The sequence below is a fragment of the Brachyhypopomus gauderio genome, chromosome 20 (assembly GCF_052324685.1).
Source record: "Brachyhypopomus gauderio isolate BG-103 chromosome 20, BGAUD_0.2, whole genome shotgun sequence".
Lineage (NCBI taxonomy): Eukaryota > Metazoa > Chordata > Actinopteri > Gymnotiformes > Hypopomidae > Brachyhypopomus > Brachyhypopomus gauderio.
In genome coordinates, this window is record NC_135230.1 from 11,359,542 (window position 1) to 11,378,979 (window position 19,438).

Genomic DNA, 19,438 nt, shown 5'->3' on the forward strand with positions numbered 1-19,438 from the left:
GACGCTGTGAACCTTATTTTGTTTGGAACCTTATATATATTTATATATATATATATATTAAGAAAAATAAGGTTCCAAACAAAATAAGGTTCACAGCGTCGCCACAGCGGGTGGAAATTATCATACAGTTAAGCCCAATATTACTGTCATTAGAAACTGGTATTGCTCTGAATTATTACTGCCAGGCCCTCTGTAAACGAACAGCGGGACCACAGTCCTGATAGGGGGAGACACAGGCTCACGGGCTTCCACTTAACTTAACCCCTCACCTTCCAACACAGATTGAATCAGGGCCGGAGTGGGACACTTTTTCAGCCCGGGAGTTTCATGCCCAAATCCGGCCCAAAATTATTTTTCCCTCCCAATCGGCCCAAACTAGAGACTGACATGAGCCGGCCCATCGGGAATCCTCCCGAATCTCCCGATTAGCCACTCCGGCTCTGGATTGAATAGACACGGTTGAATAATTTATTTGCTTATATTTTTGTAATTGTTTAGATGTCGATTGTCTGTATTATAACTGTAAGTAGATAAAATAAAATTGAAAAAATTGTATTATATATATTTATGTTTTTAGAATACTTTCTCGCTTCGGTCACCAACCACCAGAAGCGGCCGCTAGACAACTCCTGCCTGGCTGGCGTCGCGGACACGGGGAACGGATCTCATTCCTGGCTTCCGAAATTTTTCTGCTGGTGCGACAGGCTTACCCCTCCCTCCCACGTGAGGTCCAACTTCAGCTAGCACTTGGTCAGTTCCTGAACGCGTTGGAACCGTGCGAGCTTCAAACACACGTCGGCTTGGCTGATTAGGTTTTGCTGGAGGCGGCAGTGTGCGAAGCTGGGAGAGCGGAGTTGATCCTGTCTGGATGCATGCGCTAGCCCCTGGAGGGCACCCCAACAAATCGGCTCCGGGACGAGGCAAGCTCGTGGCCCCCCTGGTGGTTCTGTGGTGTGCTGGCGTTGCGGTCAACGTGGGCACAAGTCATCTCAGTGCGAGGCGCCGGGAAACGGGAATGGGGCCGCCCAATGAGGGACAGGTTGGCGCCCGATAACGACATGTTGCCCTCTGTGTTTACCTCGCGTTTCCTCGGACACGGCGGACAGTACGTTGACTGCGGCTTTGGTGAGACCACCGTAAGAGCCCTTATTGATACCGGCTCATCAGTTTCGTTGTTGCGCCCCGACGTTTTACCAGATACTACGATTTACCAACCTAGTATGCCAAACGAACGGGCTTGTCTAGCCACCGTTACCAGGGAGCGTGTCAAACTGTTGGGGTGTAGGTTAGCTGATGTTGACTTTGGGCAGGGTCCTTATTAGGGGTGACCTGCAATAGTCGCTGATTCGACTATAGTCAACTATACCCCCTAGTCGACTATGAACGTCATAGTCGAATGTACTATTCTAACTGCATGGGGGTACCCAAGGATGCTGCTAGGAATTAGTTGTTACATTAAATGTCTTTGTTTTCGTTATATATAGCCTTTTGTCAAAGAAAATCATCCTAATTTCTGTTAATAAATATTGTAAAATGATGTGTGTGCATTAACAATAGGCATCTTCCTTACTACACATTAATAAATTACACCCTGCAGTTGCACAATCCAAATAAGCGGAGCTGAACACACTACACGATAGTCAGCGTCTGCCGAGATTATAATGGCTACTAAAAAAACTTCAAAAGTATTTTGAAAAGATAAAGATGAGTCAAACAAAGTAAAGTGCAAGTTATGTCATCAACGTCTTTCATTTCGCACAACAACAACCAACATGGCATACCATTTAAAATGGGTAAAGTGAAAAAAAAAATAGTTCAGCCGTTTGTCGTTTCGGTCGTGTTGTCTTGTCTCCTCGCGGTGCGTCTCGGCAAGTAGGCCTATAAACATTTGTTGTTGTTGTTTGCTTTTTAAACCCCGTTACTTGAACCTTTACTTATAATTTTTTTTGCTGTTGTGTGGCAATTTTTTTATATTTTCAGGCAGGCATATTTTATTTAAAATGTTTTTGACATTTTGCACAGTGCCTGTCTGACAGGTCGATATGTGCACTGCGCACTGACGGTTAATGTTCTCTAACGTTTCATAAAAAAATAAATAAGTAAATAAATAAAAGCTGAATTAAGCCAACCTACCATGTTTATTCATTTATCTGAGTGTTTTAGGTTTTTACTTTGAAGTGGAAAAAAGTCCCGAATGAGAACGGGATCCCGTTTAAGGTGCTCTAGATAAATAAATATATCAATAAACAATTAGACTATTAGTCGACTAAAGGGCAAATCTGATGAATCAGATTCGACTATGAAAATCCTTAGTTGAATACACCTCTAGTCCTTATCCACACCAGTTCTGGCTGGTGGAAAGCGGGGACCCATGTATTTTAGGACTCGTCTTTCTCAAGAGCACTGGGGCCATTATTGATTGTGGGCAGGGTACATTGTCACTTAATGGCGAACTTGTGGAGTTATGTGGAGGGCCGGCATTGGACGGGCAGAGGGTGAAAAAGTCGAACATGGCTTAAATATTTAGCACGGACCCGGTACATGAATTGTGGGAGCGTAGTACTCAGAACCTCTCCGCCCCACAGGGAAAGAAACTGTGGGACCTGTTGGAGCGCTCCAGGGACACCTTTGCTAGTTCGGAGCGAAACTGCACGAGGACGGGGTTGGCGGAACACAAAATCGTCACAGCCGATGCTAAGCCAGTTAGATCATGGCCGTATCGATTACCATTTGCGAAGCGCGTGGCTGCAGAACGACAGCTGCACGAGATGGCTGAGATGGGCGTGATCGAGCCTTCCACGAGCCCTTGGGCCTCACCTATTGTACTAGCAAAGAAAAAGGATGGGTCTTGGCGTTTCTGCGTGGATTATAGACAGCTTAACGAGGTAACGAAAGTAGATTCGTATCCATTACCACGCATCAATGATTCGCTAGAATTACTGTCTGGTTCGGCGTGGTTTAGCTCGCTGGATCTGCGCAGCGGATACTAGCAGGTGCCTCTGGCGGAGCCTGACAGAGAGAAGACTGCTTTCACAATAGGAACTGGGTTATGGCAGTTCACCGTCCTACCATTCAGGTCGTGTAGCGCTCCAGCAACGTTCGAACGGTTGATGGAACGCGTCCTTAATGGGATCCCGAAGACTACGTGTGTGGTTTATCTGGATGACGTTTTGGTTCACGCGTCTGATTTTGAGTCGGCGCGGTCAAATTTGGAGCTCGTAGTGGGGTTGATCCGTGCAGCAAACCTAAAGCTTAACCCGGCTAAGTGCAACCTGCTGCAGAATCGGGTGCACTTCTTGGGGCACGTAGTGAGCGGGGCAGGGATCGAAACGGACCCAAAGAAAACAGAGGCGGTTCGCGAGTGGCCCACTCCAAGTAGTGTCAAGCAGGTACGCAGCTTCCTGGGACTCGCGTCATACTACCGCCGTTTCATTAAAAACTTCGCGGAAATTGCATCTCCACTACATAACTTAACTAAGGGCGGTGTAACATTTTGCTGGTCGGCTGAGACAGAGAGAGCCTTTTGCATGCTAAAACAACAGCTGTGTAGTGAGCCGGTTCTCGCATACCCTAGGATGGACGAACACTTTATAGTGGATACAGATGCGAGTGACCACGGTTTGGGAGCGGTGCTGTCACAAGTAGAGGACGGGGTTGAACGCGTCGTCTCATATTTCAGCCGGCGCCTGGATAAGGCCGAACGTAATTACTGCGTTACCCGCAGGGAGCTGTTAGCCGTGGTTGCGGGCCTGGAACACTTCCGTCCTCATGTGTACGGCGGGCAGTTTCTGCTGCGCTCCAACCACGCATCCTTGCAATGGTTGATGCATTTCCACGAACCAGAGGGCCAACTTGCGAGGTGGTTGGCCAGGCTGCAGGAGTTCGACTTCTAAATTGTGCATCACCCCGGACGCAGCCATGGTAACGCGGACGCGCTATCACGCAGACCATGTGCACAATCCGAGTGTAGGTACTGTCTGCTGAAACAAACTCCGGGGAGCTCGGGCATTGCGCTGTGATTACACGCACCGAGCCTGGGCTGGGTGTAGTCCCTTGTGTGCCGTTCGACCAATTTGGTGTAATACAACGAGCAGACCCAGAAGTTGAGTGGGCAATTCGGGCATTAGATTCGTCGTCGGTGCCTGACTAGGCTGATATCACGGTTCTGGGTCCCATCGCCAAGGCGCTGCAGTCTAATTGGGGTAGCTTATAGCTCGTGAATGGCGTCCTGTGTCGGGTTTGGGTGGACCCGGTGGGCCAGCGCTGCGTTACTCAAAGCGTGATTATGCAACACGGTCTTGCAGGCGGTTCATGGGGCACCAAGAACCGAAGACGCTGCAGAGATTGCGCCAGCGCTTCTACTGGCCAGGCTGTCGTACAGATGTGGAGTTGTTTGTACATTGCTGCGACGCTTGCGCCGCAAAGAAAGGACCGGCGAGGCCGGCGAGAGCACCGCTGATACCGTTGCAGTCCGGCAGCCCGATGGAGCATGTGGCGGTTGATGTGTTAGGGCTGTTCCCGGTGACTGATGCGGGCAATCTTTTCGTCCTGGTCGCGGTGGACTATTTCACGCTGTGCCCGACCAAAGCGCGGTCACTACGGCTGACAAACTGGTGTCTGAATTCTTCTGCCGTTTCAGGGTGCCTGAAGAGCTACACATCGACCAGGGCAGAAACTTTGAATCGGAAGTCATAAGCGAAGTCTGCCGGGTTTTGGGTGTGCGAAAGACCAGGACCACTCCGCTCCACCCTCAGTGCAACGGGTTGGTGGAGCGTTTCAACAGAACTTTGTCTACACAACTCGCGATGGTCACGAGCGCGAACCAGCGCAATTGGGACAGGCACCTGTCTGCTGTGTTGCTAGCATGTCGCTCCGCGGTACAGGAGACAACAGGGTTTACCCCGGCGCTACTGATGTTTGGCCGTGAGCTACGTACCCCCGTGGATCTGGTTTTCGGTGCACCCCCAAACGGGGGGGGGAGTCACGAGCCCGGGCCGAAGTTTGTCACCGACCTGCTGTCCACGCTGCATGGGGTGTATGAGATGACCAGGGTGAACCAGAGGGAGACTAGCGCAAAAAAGCAAAAGCGCGCGTATGATACACGCTGTGCGGGGGAGCCGCTGGAGGTGAATAGAAGCTTGTGGCTGTTTAACCCGCAACGCAGGAAGGGTCTCTGCCCGAAGCTGCAGTCTGCATGGGTGGGACCCTGCACAGTTCTGTCACGACTGGGGGAGGTAGTGTACAGGATTCGTTGAGGCAGGCGACACCTGGTTGTTCACCGTGACCGTCTTGCCCCCTACAAACCCAAGCTGCCGGGGGCTGGACATTGCACTGACCCCCTGACACCGCTGACCGCTGTCACGCCCCCGGGACCTCCAACTGCCCACGTCTCCCCACTGACTGTTCCTGCCCGGCCTCAGCGGACGCGGAGGCCGCCAAGCCGTCTTATAGAGTTTGAGGTGGACCTGTGATTATTGTTTCTTTCTTTAAGGTGACTGTTGTTTTTTCTGTTTTATGGGTCGCCGGGACGGCTGACCTTTTGGCGGGGAGCTATGTGGCGTTGCCACTGGTGTATAGGGGTGGAGCATGGCGCTAAAAGAGTGAATGTTCTTCGTTTAAATGTGATGAATTATGTTATTATGTGGTTTTATTATGTGTTTTGGTCATACGTGTCTGTTCCGTACAGTCACTTGTGTTTATTTTAGCACTGTTAGGCCGTGTTCATATCATGTTGGAAGCGTGATGACCTAGTTCGAATGGTTTATGTGAATGCAACAACAAAAACGTTAAGTGATTGTGTGACTCTTCCCTTACTCTTCATAAAGCAGTCAATAAAGAGTTGAGATGAACACACAAAACCTGTCTGACACTCCCGCCGACACGCTACAATACTTTTTGTGACTTAGTGTGGAGCCCTTATTCCAGTTCGTCTAAACGTGGAGGCGTTTGGATGATCTTGGCATTTAGCGCCGCCTCCTCCAGTGCTCTAGTGTCTTCAAGCAGGTCCTTTAGAGCAGAATAATATCGGCGCGCTAGACGTTAGAGCTTCATTGTTTCACTGTTCTTTAAGTGGTGAAAGAAGCTGTAACTATGTCTGGAAGAGGAAAGGGTGGTAAAGGACTTGGGAAAGGAGGCGCTAAGCGTCATCGCAAGGTTCTCCGTGATAACATCCAGGGCATTACTAAGCCTGCTATCCGCCGTCTGGCTCGTCGTGGCGGTGTCAAGCGTATCTCTGGTCTGATTTACGAGGAGACCCGTGGTGTTCTCAAAGTGTTCCTGGAGAATGTGATCAGAGACGCGGTCACCTACACCGAGCATGCCAAGAGAAAGACCGTCACCGCTATGGATGTGGTTTATGCTCTGAAACGCCAGGGACGTACTCTGTACGGTTTCGGAGGTTAAACCCTGAACTAAAGACGAAAAACAACGGCTCTTTTCAGAGCCACCCATATAATCCGTTAAAAAGAGTTGTTCCATGTCTTCGTACCTACAAATGTTGAACGAATTAATACTGATAAAGGGCTAATAAACTCATTTAAATTTTTGCATGTTGTAGGATTTTAAGTTTAAATGCCTCACTGTCATTTTAAAACACTCTTCCTTACATGAGTAGAAAAGTGCGATATGACAAAGCGAATGAGAAACAGTGACGTAGCTAGCATAGCCTAGCTTTCTGTGCTTTCTTTCCAAGACACGCGGAAAATTCAATACTTTTAATATTATTAACATGCTGATGGGACGTTGCAATGCTCAAATATTGATTAATCACAAAGCATAATTTAAAAAAGGAAAAATCCCAGAACTATGGCTGGGGCGGAATTAAAAGACGCTACCCCGTCGCGATACAGTGATGGAGCAACGATAGGAGGTCCGTGTGAGAGGAGGGGTTGTTTCTGGCCAGTAATAATTTGCCATCCCCGCAGAGGGGCGGGCGTGTTCAAATTAGCATACCAGAGTCTAAATAAACCATGTGCTCTCGCGCCGTTTTTTATTGTTGTTCGTTTTTCTACAACTACAATGCCTGAGCCTGCGAAGTCCGCTCCTAAGAAGGGATCCAAGAAAGCCGTGACCAAGACGGCGGCTAAAGGAGGCAAGAAGCGCAGAAAGACCAGGAAGGAGAGCTACGCTATCTACGTGTACAAAGTCCTGAAGCAGGTCCATCCTGATACCGGTATTTCTTCCAAGGCGATGGGAATCATGAATTCTTTCGTGAACGACATCTTCGAGCGCATCGCTGGTGAGGCTTCTCGTCTCGCCCACTACAACAAGCGCTCTACCATCACCTCCAGGGAGATCCAGACCGCCGTGCGCCTGCTGCTTCCTGGAGAACTGGCCAAACACGCCGTGTCTGAGGGCACCAAGGCCGTCACCAAGTATACCAGCTCCAAGTAAAGCGCGACAGTGCCACTTAAAACCAACGGCTCTTTTAAGAGCCACCCACACTTTCGCCAAAAGAGTTTCCATTTTCTAATTGTACATGCGGCACGATGACCTAGACAGTTTGTAATTCCCATTTGGCGCCGTTTTTATCTTGCCAAGTATTGTCTTCATTGACCATGGTGACTACTTTTAAGTAGACTAGAATTTGTTGCATTTTTGTAGTTGTAGGATTGTTTATCTACAATGGCATTCTAGTTGGACTAGGGTTATTTTGCTCCAGAATACGGGTGCACCTCAATAAATTACAATATCAAATCAATCTGGGCTTCCATAACACCAGCAATGCCACAGGCTGATCGCCTCCATGCCACGCTGCATTCAGTAGGCCAGCATTTCTGAATTAATCATTATTTTCAGTTGGTCTAATATTCAAATTTTTTGAGAGAATTTTAGGTATTTGTTGGCTGTAAGCCATAATCAACATTTAACAGAAATAAACACTTGAAATAGATCACCCTGTTTGTGATGAATCTATATAATATATGCGTTTTATATTTTTTGTATTTAATTACTGAAATTGATTAACTTTTTGATGATATAATTTACTGAGATGCACCTGTATTAGTTTGTCTATCTCACTGCTGTAGGCTGACTCATCCCCACCAGAGATTAGGTATCAGCAAACCTCAAGAGTTTGGCTGCCTTATGGAGGCACAGCTGTTTGTGTAGAAGGAGAAGAGTAGGGGAGAAAGGACAGGGCTTTGTGTGGAGTGAGCCCTGATGGTCCGGGAGTCAGACACGTTTTCCAAGTTTCAAACGCTGATTTCTGTCAGTTAGGAAGTCTGATCCACCAACAGGGGGCGTCAGATACATGCAGATGGGAGAGCTGGTCTGCAGTAGGGCTGGAATGACTGTAGTGTGGAGCTAAATCCTCTTAAGTGGTTCATGTGAGGGGGCAGTGGTCAACACATTTCACTCCTGGTTGTACCCAGAGGCGGTCTTTGCATAGAGGCATGGCTAGGCAACTGCCTTGGGCCCCTCCCACTGCAGCCCACTGTATGGGCCCCCTGACTAGCTAACTTATTTCTCGCATATTAATGTTGATGGGCCCCCTAGCAAAATTCGCCTTGAGCCCCCAAATTTCTAAGTCCGCCACTGGTTGTACCATATACTACTATGTGCAGTATGTCAGAAATAAACTTTGATTTACCTTTCTGAGTAACTTTTCATATATCCAATACATTTGATAACCATTATTGATTTACAGAAATTAAAATCAGCTGAAACAGAAGATTCTCTCAGAAAAGTGAAATGTTTATTAACCATTTAGAAGTTTCTATATTTATGCATAAATTTGACCTACAACTTTATCAGATTGTCACAGAAGTCCTAAAATAGATTAAGAGAACCAGATCAAACAAATAAGACAAACAATAACACTCATTCATTTAGTGTGACAGTCTGATGAAGATTTACATTAGATTTATGTTCAAAACCAAAAGTGTGCACAATCTGTCAGGCACCACTATATGTATACACATACACACAGCATAGAAATTTGTTGTCATGTCCTTGCTGGGACAGAAAGTCTACTGTGGTTTAACTCATAAAATTATCAAATGTATGAGTTATTTACCATGTGCCTGAAATAATCAAACAGCACATTAAATGGTCAAATTTGTGGTTGAAATAAGGCCACAGCTTCACTGTAATAAGAAGTAAATGTTCTTGATAAAGTGATATCTGTAAACTGCAGAGCTGAATGTCATGCAATATTCAGTAGAAAAGTAAAGGTTTTTTTAAGGACAATGTCAAGTTTAAGGAACTTCCACCATAAAATAAATTTACTATTATTTAAAAAAAAAAACTACTTCAGTAAATTGATCTACAATAGAGAGCCTGCTGAGGTAAAAGCCTGTTTAAACATGCACTGGCCACTGAAAAACTGTTAACATCCCTGTATCCATACAGTCCATTATTGGCTGTGTGGTTATAGTCCAGTCAGTTTGAAGCAGTTCTTCACATCTTTACTCTCCTCTTGTTCAGTATCAGTTGTCATTATTACCGTTTATTTGAACATCATCATCTTGGCTTTCTGAAAGCATCAAAGTCACAGCGTCATTCTGACTCTCCACCATCAGTGAAACTGTTTTTCCAAATGAGTGAATCTTAGTCTTTGTGAGACATTTTCCTTCAACTTCTTGCTTGCTCTCAACGTCTCAGGCCACACTGTCACACACCATGACGTCCTGAGCTGCACCAAACACTGTTGTGACCACGAGTGGATCTTTTTCTGATGCAACACTTGGATAGGTGATATTTCCATGCTCAGTCAAGGTAACATGGATGTGTGACAAACAGCTATAAAGAGCACAAACTGGAAAACACAGAGAAATCATATTGCTCTAACCCTAGCTGGATGAAAGGTACATACAGAGCACTGCCTGGTTTGGTGGGCTCATGTGTACAATGTGTACCATGTGTACGGGCTTATAGATTTGTATAGTTTTGTCTATGTCATTGTTTGTTGTCCATGTCATTGATTGTTCTAAGAGAAGGACAGGAACACTGCATGCATGTTGTTTTATATGGGAAATCCTTTACAGACTCAGTTGGTAAGAGGGATACTGCTATTTGTGTTTTTGACAAGGGTGCGGATTTCCATGTTTTGTTTAAAAATCAAATCTCTCTGCAGACATGCATTAGATTAGAATATTTCTCACAATCTGAGTAACTTTACTTAGTCTGCAGATATACAAGAAACACAATTTCTCATGAGCACCTGTGAAATTATGGATTCTGGTTTCAATTCAGAAGCCTGTGTACTCTGATGGGAACTGTTGAAACTAATTCCTGAGAATCACTAACTTGTTTTCTTTCATTTGAACTGAATTCAGACAACAGACTCTGCAAATCATGTTTGGCTGATTTGAAAGGACCAAGTCAAAGATCAACTCTTGGAGCTCAGCAACAAATCCAAACATCTTGTGAATTTTTTTTCTGTGGATCTTTCAAGCAGTTGAGTGTAAGCTTTCTTGAGGAGGAGCTGATCTAGCCAAAATGCCAGTATCACCAGGCCTGACTGATAAATAAATCTTCCTTCAGACATGATATAAAACATCCATTTTTCTACAATCTCTGAACTTATGGAATCTATCTGACAAGGAATGGAGTCTGTGGGCAGTTCTGCAGTACCAATTGAGGAGCTCTGTAGACCTCAATGTGCAGAATAAGGCATGAAGAGGCATGTCAGGCTCACCACTGACAGGGCTGGGACCTTTAGGGCACCGTGTTGACACTGAGGCCATAGTCTGTCCTTCTGTTGTAAGGAAAACATCAGCAATTGTTGGTATCGCTTTTTCCTGAAACTGTTCACTGAAAATCTAGTCAACACAGAGTTGATGGAGGATGATCAGGTGCAATCTGATCAGGTGCAATCTGATTCAATCTGATGAGACTGATTCAGTGACCTATGCTCACAGTGACAAGCTCTTCTAACCCTTTCATTATGCCGTGGATTTCGTGGTGGGATGTTCAAGAGTTCGTCAGATCTCTGACTTGCACCAGCTATTTGGTAATTGGATTCAGAGAAATCTGCCTCATAAAGGCTTAGGAGATTTCTCTAAAATCTACAAGGGATGTTTAGCTTAATGTCAAATTAAATGGTCAAATGTGTACAGTTGTATTAACATTTCACTGACTACAAATGCTTTAGAACATCATCTTGAAGGAAATTTGTCCTGGCCACACATACCAGAAAACACAGCTGATGTCTGGAATTGTCTCATTCTGTCTAAAATGACTAGATCTCTGCTCTTGCAGTCAGTTTCTGAAGAGAGCAGAGATGAAATTCAGATGAAATTTTGAATCACACGTGCATGAAACAACTGATATAGTAAACATTGACAGAAAGTTGGGCATGGCAAACAATATCGATAGTGTGGGTAAAATTCAGCAGCGCTGAATTCAGCAGTGAGATGCTCAGTCTGCTTTTGAAAAATTTAATGAAAACATGCAGGGAGGGGGGCGTAGCCCTACATGACAGTAGAATTTATGTATAAATAAATTGACATTTTTAAAATTTAACCTGACCATGAGCTTCCCCTCTTTCAATGACCAGCAGCCACCACTGAAAACATTTCACTCATCTCAGCCGAATTTGAACTCGCCTCAGAAATCTCAGTTGATATAGGCCAATAGGAAGGAGTCCGGTGAAAATTGTCTTCTATCACTGAAGTAGATTCTTCTGTTCGTGCATCCGTAAGAATTTGAAGAAGATGCAATAATTTACCATCTTAATTACAGATATATATATATTATATAGAGCCTCTCTGGCATAACTAACACAAGCTTAAATCAAATGGAAGGTTAACATGGCAATTTTATAAAGAGGATAAGAAACCTCTGAGAATGATAAAAACGCTGTGTAAATAGGTGTAGGTGTGGAATGAAAGAAAGAAAAGGTCTTGTCAGGGAATATGTTTTCTTCTGTTTACTTACTTTTGCATATATAGCAACAAACTTGGGCCAGTGTCTTAAAGTTGATCATGTGTGATCAAGACAAGCATAATCATGCTCTTGAAAAAAAGAAGCTTTGAAAACTGCATCAGCATGAGAAAACAAGGAGACAAGGTGCAGAGGCAATCACGAGGTCATCAGAGAAGTGTGGCCGTGACCCCAGAAGAAGAAGAACGGAAAAGCAGAAGCATTAGAAGCAGGGCTGTGGTTGGGGGCCTTAGGATTTAGGCCTTGAATGTTTCGATGTCAGCCTTTAACATACCCAGCGAACACAATTAGTAGAAGTCACAGTGTAGATTCCCTGGTGTGGAATATGTGTGTGAACTGCTTGTAAACTCTAAAATGATAATAAAAAAAACAGGTTACAAATATGACAGTTGTGAATAAAGATTGTGAGTAACTGTGTTATTTCTAGCACAGAAAGCCTGGTGGGGCACAATAATCTCTGGGCAGTATCTGACTCATTGGCGAAGCTACACACAAACCTGTTTGTTCAAATTTGCCTGCCTGCATAAATAGGAGGGGATAGATTGACATCAGAAACAATCACCTAGCAGATCCACCACTCTCATCAGTGAGGAAGACGAGACAGGACAAGGCCAACGTTTTACTGTTAAGTACCTAAAAGAGACACCCTGATTCTTCATGCACAAAACAGTATTTAAAGAACTTTTATGAAGGTTTTCGGTTTATTTAGCATGGCATTTGCAGTGACTGTAGTGTACAATGCAAAAGTGAATGCCGTCAAAGAAATGATGAGCCATTTGCCTGGCCTACTTTCTCAAATGCTTTGTAATACTAAGATAAGATGATGATGCAAATATCACAATGCACACTCTCTTTCTCATTTTAGATGATCTTAAAACTACGTCTTTCCTGAAAAACGTACATAATGTACATTAGCCCACATAACGTACAATGTAACGTGACTGTTATCTATCTTAGAGAAAACAGCTAGCGTATATTTAAATGTTATTACGTAACTTTATTTGAATAACATGAGAAAGGTTAGATCAGTTCCTGTGTAGAAACTTGTAGCTGTTCAGTAGTGCTCCATGTGGTGGCGTTGTTGCGACAGCACTCGAGTGGAGATGATAACCACAGCACACAGGAGGTGAGGTAAGAGCGGCGAGGGTGTCAGAAAGCAGAAACAAGAGAGCGAAAGAGAAGTATTGATTCAGACAGATGAGACAAAGGAGCAGAAGCAGTGAAGAGCTCACATCTTCACGCTGCTCTTCCTCCCGTGGACACGCCACGCTCGCGCTGCTCGGACGGGGGATGTGCCGCTCTGTACGCCAGAACCTCTCAGCACACCTGAACTCAAACATCCATGGAGCCCTGTGGCTTCCATCTCGTCACATGCACTCTGGTCCTGCCGTGGGTCCTGCTGCTGGCTACTGGTATTTCTCCAGGTAGGTCAGGGTCCCGTCTGCCCGTCTCGCTCATGACACACAGGCTGAAGTTTGTTTAGATGACACGGTGCTGTATGCACATATGTGTATTGTGAACCCAGCAGATAACACTTATTCATCAGGTTTGTGATTCACAACTTAGCATTCACACCATCTATGAAGCTCTGTTGTTCACAAAGGACGCGGACAGGACGGGGCAGGATGAGGGCAGGATAAGGGCAGGGGGCAGGATGATGAGCTCTTTACTGTTCAGTTTGAAATGCTGGGGACTACGGGCGTGTGGACCAGCGTCCTGCTGTGATGCAGCTTGTGGGTAAACAATGTTACCCAGCAACATGTCCTTCATCTACATCTGCAGGGGGCTTCTGGGTCACTTGTTAGAACATCGAAGATTAAGGTCTACATAGTCATGAATAGTTAAACATCTTTGTTGGATTAACAGTATGAAATTTATAAATGTTCAAACGGATGTTATGAAGTGGCTTAGGTGAGGCCTGTCCTATTTTAAAAATAGCTCACACCTTACTGCCTGTCTCTACTATATGTGGTTTTATTGAAACCAGGGTAATCTTGTACATAGCAGTATGTGTTTTCAGTAACTGCAGGCTTGCAGTAACAACTTTTTGTTTTTCTCAGAAAAATGTTCTGAGAAAATAGACACAGCTGAAACCTTACATTCTTTTTGAAACATGGAATTTTATGCAAATATGCAGGTTTAAGATTTCAGTTCTCCCTAGTCACTGAAACAGAGAGTTCATCTTATTTTTTGGTCTAACGCTGCACAAAAACAAACGCTGCACAGAAGTGAATGTGTTAAAAACAGGACGTGCCTTTTAGACCCAGATGGAGGAGGTGGGGGGCTCACCTTGCTTCTGACTCCCCCTTATAATGTAAAACACACTCCTACTTAAAGAAATGCCACAAAAAAGTGTGATTTTGAGAAATGAGGAAAAAAAACTTTCTTATCCTTCGCAGTGTCTACAGTCGGTAAAACTGTCTTGTGGACTTCAGTGCCATTTTTTTTCTTTTAGGGCCACGCAATTGTTAATTTTCAGGAACTTTTTTTTCCTTTCAAAATTATATTAACAAATTACTCGTACTATTTTTAGTTTTGAAGACTGAATCAGTACATGGAGAACTGGAAGTTTGAAAGTGCATTTACAAATAACTGAAAAATTATTTAAGCCCTGCAAATAACTGCTTAAAATGTTCTGTGAATTCCCATTAAATTAGATTAGATTAGATTCTGATGAGAAATCTACGATTTCACATAAAATAATTCACAATAAATAGCACTAATAGGGAACCATAATGTTAAAACAGGTGAATATACAATATTTAAATTATGTCCCACAAACATCCCTGCAAAGTCTCCTGGTCTTTACCAGGATGTCCTACAAACGTCCTATAATAACATCTTCTATAACATTGCAACTCAACAAAATAATATTCAGAGGGCATTCACAGTCACATTTGGAGGACGTCTTCAGGGACGTGTTTTTGTTAAATAGGACTAACACTCCTCTTGTGTGTGTATTGATCAGTTAACCCTTTATCAACCACTAGTATAAATCTACACATATTTCATAATATTCTTAATTTCTCTCTTTATCTCATTGTATTTCAGAGCCCACACATCAGTGTATTGCAACTCTCACTGTGCCTCGTAACACAGTGTGGAGAGCAGCACCAATGCAGCTCCTGAAGATCAACTGTACCGTCACCACTGATCCACACTGCTGGAAAAACACATCAGTGTCATGGTGCAAAGTTGATAATGGGAATGACTGCAAACTTCTGAATCACTCCAGTCACACCATAACAGAATGGAGGAATATTACTGGGGATAAAAGGATCTCATTCCTGATATTCAGGAACTTATCTGCCTCTCACAGTGGTATTTACAGGTGTAAAGTAGATGCATATGTATCCACTGTAAGCCATAATATCAATGTTACTGTGACAGGTAAAACACTTTAACTTATGTACACACACACACATACAAACACACATACAAACATATTTTTGTTCAAACATAAACTCAAATCATGTTGTCCTAACAGACTCTGTAACAACTAAAGATAACATGGACACCAAAGTTGAAAGAAATCTAACGAAACCAAGTAAGTTCATTTTTATGCTTTATCTCACAAGCAGACAAACTCACAGCTTTATAATTGGGTGAATATGTTAATATTTAAATATTATAATTAAATTAATTAAAACGTCAATATAATTATTTTATTCTGTGACTTATTATTAAGTCACTGAAATACCACTCTCACAGAATTGCTAAATGTATTTGTTCCAGATGGGTCTGAAAGTGATAATGTAAACTGGTCATTTCTGCTGCCCTATGTCTACATCTGTGGTGGGATTCTGCTGGTGGTAGCAACAGTGATGCTTGGATCTCTGCTCATCATTAAATGCCAACGTATGTAGGGCTCTTTTTTCTTCTTCTTTAACATAATACATGATGTGCAGAGAGGTTTGGTGCAGGACTGTTTTGGTTAATATTTATAATCATCTTTTACACTTGAATAGGACCCAAAACATCAAGGAAAGAGAGGACAGCTGAGAATCAGGTACAGTATGTCAGTTTGTTAGACTCTCTACTGGTGGAAATAGAAGCATCCTTCTTCACTGGCAGTGTGTCACCATATTTGCATCTGCTTTACAGTATACAGCGACGCAAGTGGCATATATTCCTAATCCCATAAACAATGCCATTAGTCATCAGCAAGGAAACACCCACAGTCTGCCTGCCCACCTCAGTCCATCCAGCATGTATGATATCCCACCTACCAGGGCCTCATCTCATAGAGACCGCCCCTCGGCGGGAAGCCGTCTGGCCAATCAGGTGGCACCAGGGCGAAGGCGTGAGCAGGACGACGTGAAGGAGGAGGAAGAGGACAGCCCACTGGTATACGCCTCCCTGAACCACAAGGCCATAGTCCGTCGACCAATAAAAGTCTCTCTTTCAGAGCTGGACACCTCGGAGTACGCCGCAATTAAAACGTCATAATATCCAACTGAAGACTTAAGCTGATCTGAGATCAGCTGTTATTTTATTTATTTTTATTTTTTGGACATGAATAAGACGAGCTGGTCTGGGAGTAGAATTTGAATGTAGCACTCTGACCAGAATATAATATTATCACAGATATTGTGAGGCAGGACTGAGGGATAATGAATATGTACCTGGGGCATTACATTATAAATGTTCCAAAAACACACGTATGTATTTATGTAACCTGATGTGCTTCTACTGTAAATATAATAATACTCTGTAAGATAATGAGTGCTACATTTACACTGAATCCCTAAAATCAAATTTGCTTGTTCTGAAGCTGATCAACTTTGTGAGAACAGACACAATGCTAACATGTCCTCCTCTGCCGAGCTTATTCCACGACATCCCCAGGTCTGTCTGGGATACATCTGAGGCCCTGTTTTTTTCACATCTAAAGACGTGAAAACATCTTGACAGTATTATGGGATTGTTTTGAAATAATTTAGTCAGATTCAACCTATTTTTGCATTACTTTTGCTCATTTTTTATTATCATCGTGTAAAAGGTAAATAGTGATGTTGGTTCAGCCCTCTTAACGCTGAGGAGACAAAGACGGGTCCCTGACTGGAGGTGACCAAGCAGACGTGCGCTGCGTATCGTAAAAAAAAAAAACATTCAGACCCGATTTCTCTGCACGAGGCCTGGATGGTGTACAAGTGCATCATGGGACAGCCTTGTGCAGAGCACAAAGAGCAAAGCACCCACAAGCACTACGACACACACTCACACTTCCTGTGTGAGGAAGGGGAGCTGGTGATGCATGGAACACGCTGTCGCATAACTGACACCTGTGGGAGGGTGTAGTGAGCGTGACCTCCGCCTGTAGTGAGGGCAGATGAGCACGGTGACACTTCATCTGTCCTGCCTGTGCACGTGTGATAAATCTCTGTGGCACATTCCCTTAAAATAGGGTTCTGCAAAAGTCTCTGCGGTTTGGACTCATGAATTACACAAAATGCTACTCAATCTGTAATGTTGTGAAACCAACACTATAGTGTAATGTAAAGCATATGGAAAATAGAAATCCATTTCAGCAAATGTATCCTGGATGGAACTTAAACTGAAAATGGTGAAATTGGCAATTGGCAATTATTTTCAAAGGTAAATAAAAATAATAAAACCGTGCTATTCAAATAAGATTGCTCCTCAAATAACCTCACATGAAATTGATGTAAAGATATTTGGCCTCACACATTTGATAATACAGTGTGTGACTGCCATGACCCTCAGCAACAACTGCAATCATTCAAGAGCCACAGAGGGCAAAAGTTTAATACATTCTACAGACTGTAAGTAGCACAGCATAGCATAGACATGAATGACTCGAAAAGAGTGGCTAAAGAAACAAGTTCCTTTGCAATTGGCCTGAGGTTGGTTTGGTTTTTGTGATAGTACAACGGTTGGTTTGAGTAGGGAACTGTAGATTTGTGTGCAGGTGTCAATGCCATTCAAGACATCTTTAATAACAGGCGATTAGGCAATGAGACAGCACACTGTATGTTTCTTATATGTTTCTCACGCCTCACGCCCAACCTCAAAAATTCAAAAAGTGCAAAGTTAATTCTCAGTTCCATTAAAATGCATTTCACATCAGACCCAAATAAGAGAATTGGACTACTTTCAGTTCAAATGAACAGTTCCTATATTATACAGAACATCCTTTCACATCTGGGTTTTTGTATCTGGTTGTGTCTGTGTGCCTGCTGGTTAATGAAGATGCTTCTTTTGTCTCTGGGGTGTTTGAAGTAAGCACCGTATCTACCTCAGACGGCTGTGGCAGGTCGGAGGAGGTGGCGTTAGAGGATGTTTGATTTGCGGCTTTCAGGAGCACGAGTGCAGAGCATGCGAGTCTGAGAAGATCAACAGCTCACACGCTGGTCCTCGCCTCTTCGCCCCGGCCCGTCAAAAGGCTGATGTCTGTCACACGGCAGAGTTTCATTCAGAGTCAATAGTGGCTCTAGCACAGCTGAATAAAGAATTGTTGAGAATGACGTGATGATCTGACAGAGTCCAGCGAGTTTGCATTGGGGACTCACCAAAGTATATGTGATGCAGAAACCCCCTTGCCTTTAAAGCAAGTGCAGAACTCTGATGCTTGCAGTCACTAATTATTCTAATTGCTCTTCAAAATGACAATGAAAGGGAGAGTGGAGGTTTGAAAAAGAAAGAAAACAACATCTGCCATAGATTTGTTTTATTTCTAACCTGCCCTAGAGCAAAAATTCAAACTACTGACTTTTCCATTTCAGTAGTATAAAAAAAACCACAATACACAATCTTAATGTATCTTTAAACAAACAAAGACTACTGGGTGTAAAATTGGGAATATTCAGATTATGAAGTTTGTGCTGTAAGTATTTTTCACCAATGTCATATGAGCCAACCATGACATAAAAGCCCATTCAGACACTGTAGAGCAGTGTATAGGTTCTTGATCCCAAACACTATTCTCCCACATGGGTTTCTGGGATTTCTCTGCTCTCAACTCTGTATAAGCTCAGTGATGTGGCAAATGTTTTGGTCATCATTGCTGAGTTCTGTCTGACGCTCCAGTCATATTTAGGATGTAGGAATTCTTGGTTCTTTAAAAGGAACTTTTAAGTTTTCTGAAAATAAAATTGACTCCGGTTCAAAGCCAAATCATTACTTTTTTCCATGCAAAATATGTTGTTTGTGTTATAGATATGGATTTTCACTTACCATTTTAAAACCTATATCTAAATCTATAAAATCCACTTCCAAAATTTGCAATAAAAGGGGTTCCATTATCAATATCAATGCATGTATGTTCAGTGTCTTTCTTCTAGACACAGTAGTGCTGCCCGGAGGGGGGGGGGGGGTGTTTTGTGGATAGAGACCTGTTGTCGCAGAGCATGTCACGGGAAGAACAGAATGCGGAAATTAATGGAATGCGGGCGCCGTTGGAACGCGGAAGAGGGCATCACCAGATCACTCATTTGCGACACGGCGGCGTGTTGATTCTGTTAGTTGTATGACTCGTTTTGTCGTCTGTCTTACAAAATGTGATTGTGTTATTTTCGGACCATGGTTAAAA

At 43.6% G+C, this 19,438-nt stretch overlaps 3 protein-coding genes across 3 annotated transcripts; all 3 read left to right on the top strand.

The window, feature by feature from the left end:
• Window positions 1-6,090: 6,090 nt before the first annotated feature.
• LOC143484054 (histone H4) lies at window positions 6,091-6,402 on the top strand. The gene has a single exon (XM_076982516.1). It carries the CDS (start codon window positions 6,091-6,093, stop codon window positions 6,400-6,402), a length of 312 nt encoding a protein of 103 aa, XP_076838631.1.
• Window positions 6,403-7,017: 615 nt separating this feature from the next.
• LOC143484395 (histone H2B 1/2) lies at window positions 7,018-7,891 on the top strand. Its single transcript, XM_076983090.1, has one exon. It carries the CDS (start codon window positions 7,018-7,020, stop codon window positions 7,390-7,392), a length of 375 nt encoding a protein of 124 aa, XP_076839205.1. The 3' UTR covers window positions 7,393-7,891.
• Window positions 7,892-12,406: 4,515 nt separating this feature from the next.
• On the top strand, window positions 12,407-19,187 carry btla (B and T lymphocyte associated). The gene is made up of 6 exons (XM_076983089.1): window positions 12,407-13,310; window positions 14,938-15,276; window positions 15,374-15,433; window positions 15,622-15,744; window positions 15,855-15,895; window positions 15,991-19,187. Exons 1-6 carry the CDS (start codon window positions 13,229-13,231, stop codon window positions 16,333-16,335), a joined length of 990 nt encoding a protein of 329 aa, XP_076839204.1. The 5' UTR covers window positions 12,407-13,228; the 3' UTR covers window positions 16,336-19,187.
• Window positions 19,188-19,438: the final 251 nt, after the last annotated feature.

Excerpts from the sequence above, each read along its gene's own strand:
- LOC143484054 (XM_076982516.1), top strand. The coding sequence starts at position 6,091 with ATGTCTGGAAGAGGAAAGGGTGGTAAAGGACTTGGGAAAGGAGGCGCT.
- LOC143484395 (XM_076983090.1), top strand. The coding sequence starts at position 7,018 with ATGCCTGAGCCTGCGAAGTCCGCTCCTAAGAAGGGATCCAAGAAAGCC.
- btla (XM_076983089.1), top strand. The coding sequence starts at position 13,229 with ATGGAGCCCTGTGGCTTCCATCTCGTCACATGCACTCTGGTCCTGCCG. Across the intron at positions 13,311-14,937 it reads GGCTACTGGTATTTCTCCAG|AGCCCACACATCAGTGTATT; the intron begins GTAGGTCAGGGT and ends ATTGTATTTCAG. Across the intron at positions 15,896-15,990 it reads AGAGGACAGCTGAGAATCAG|TATACAGCGACGCAAGTGGC; the intron begins GTACAGTATGTC and ends TCTGCTTTACAG.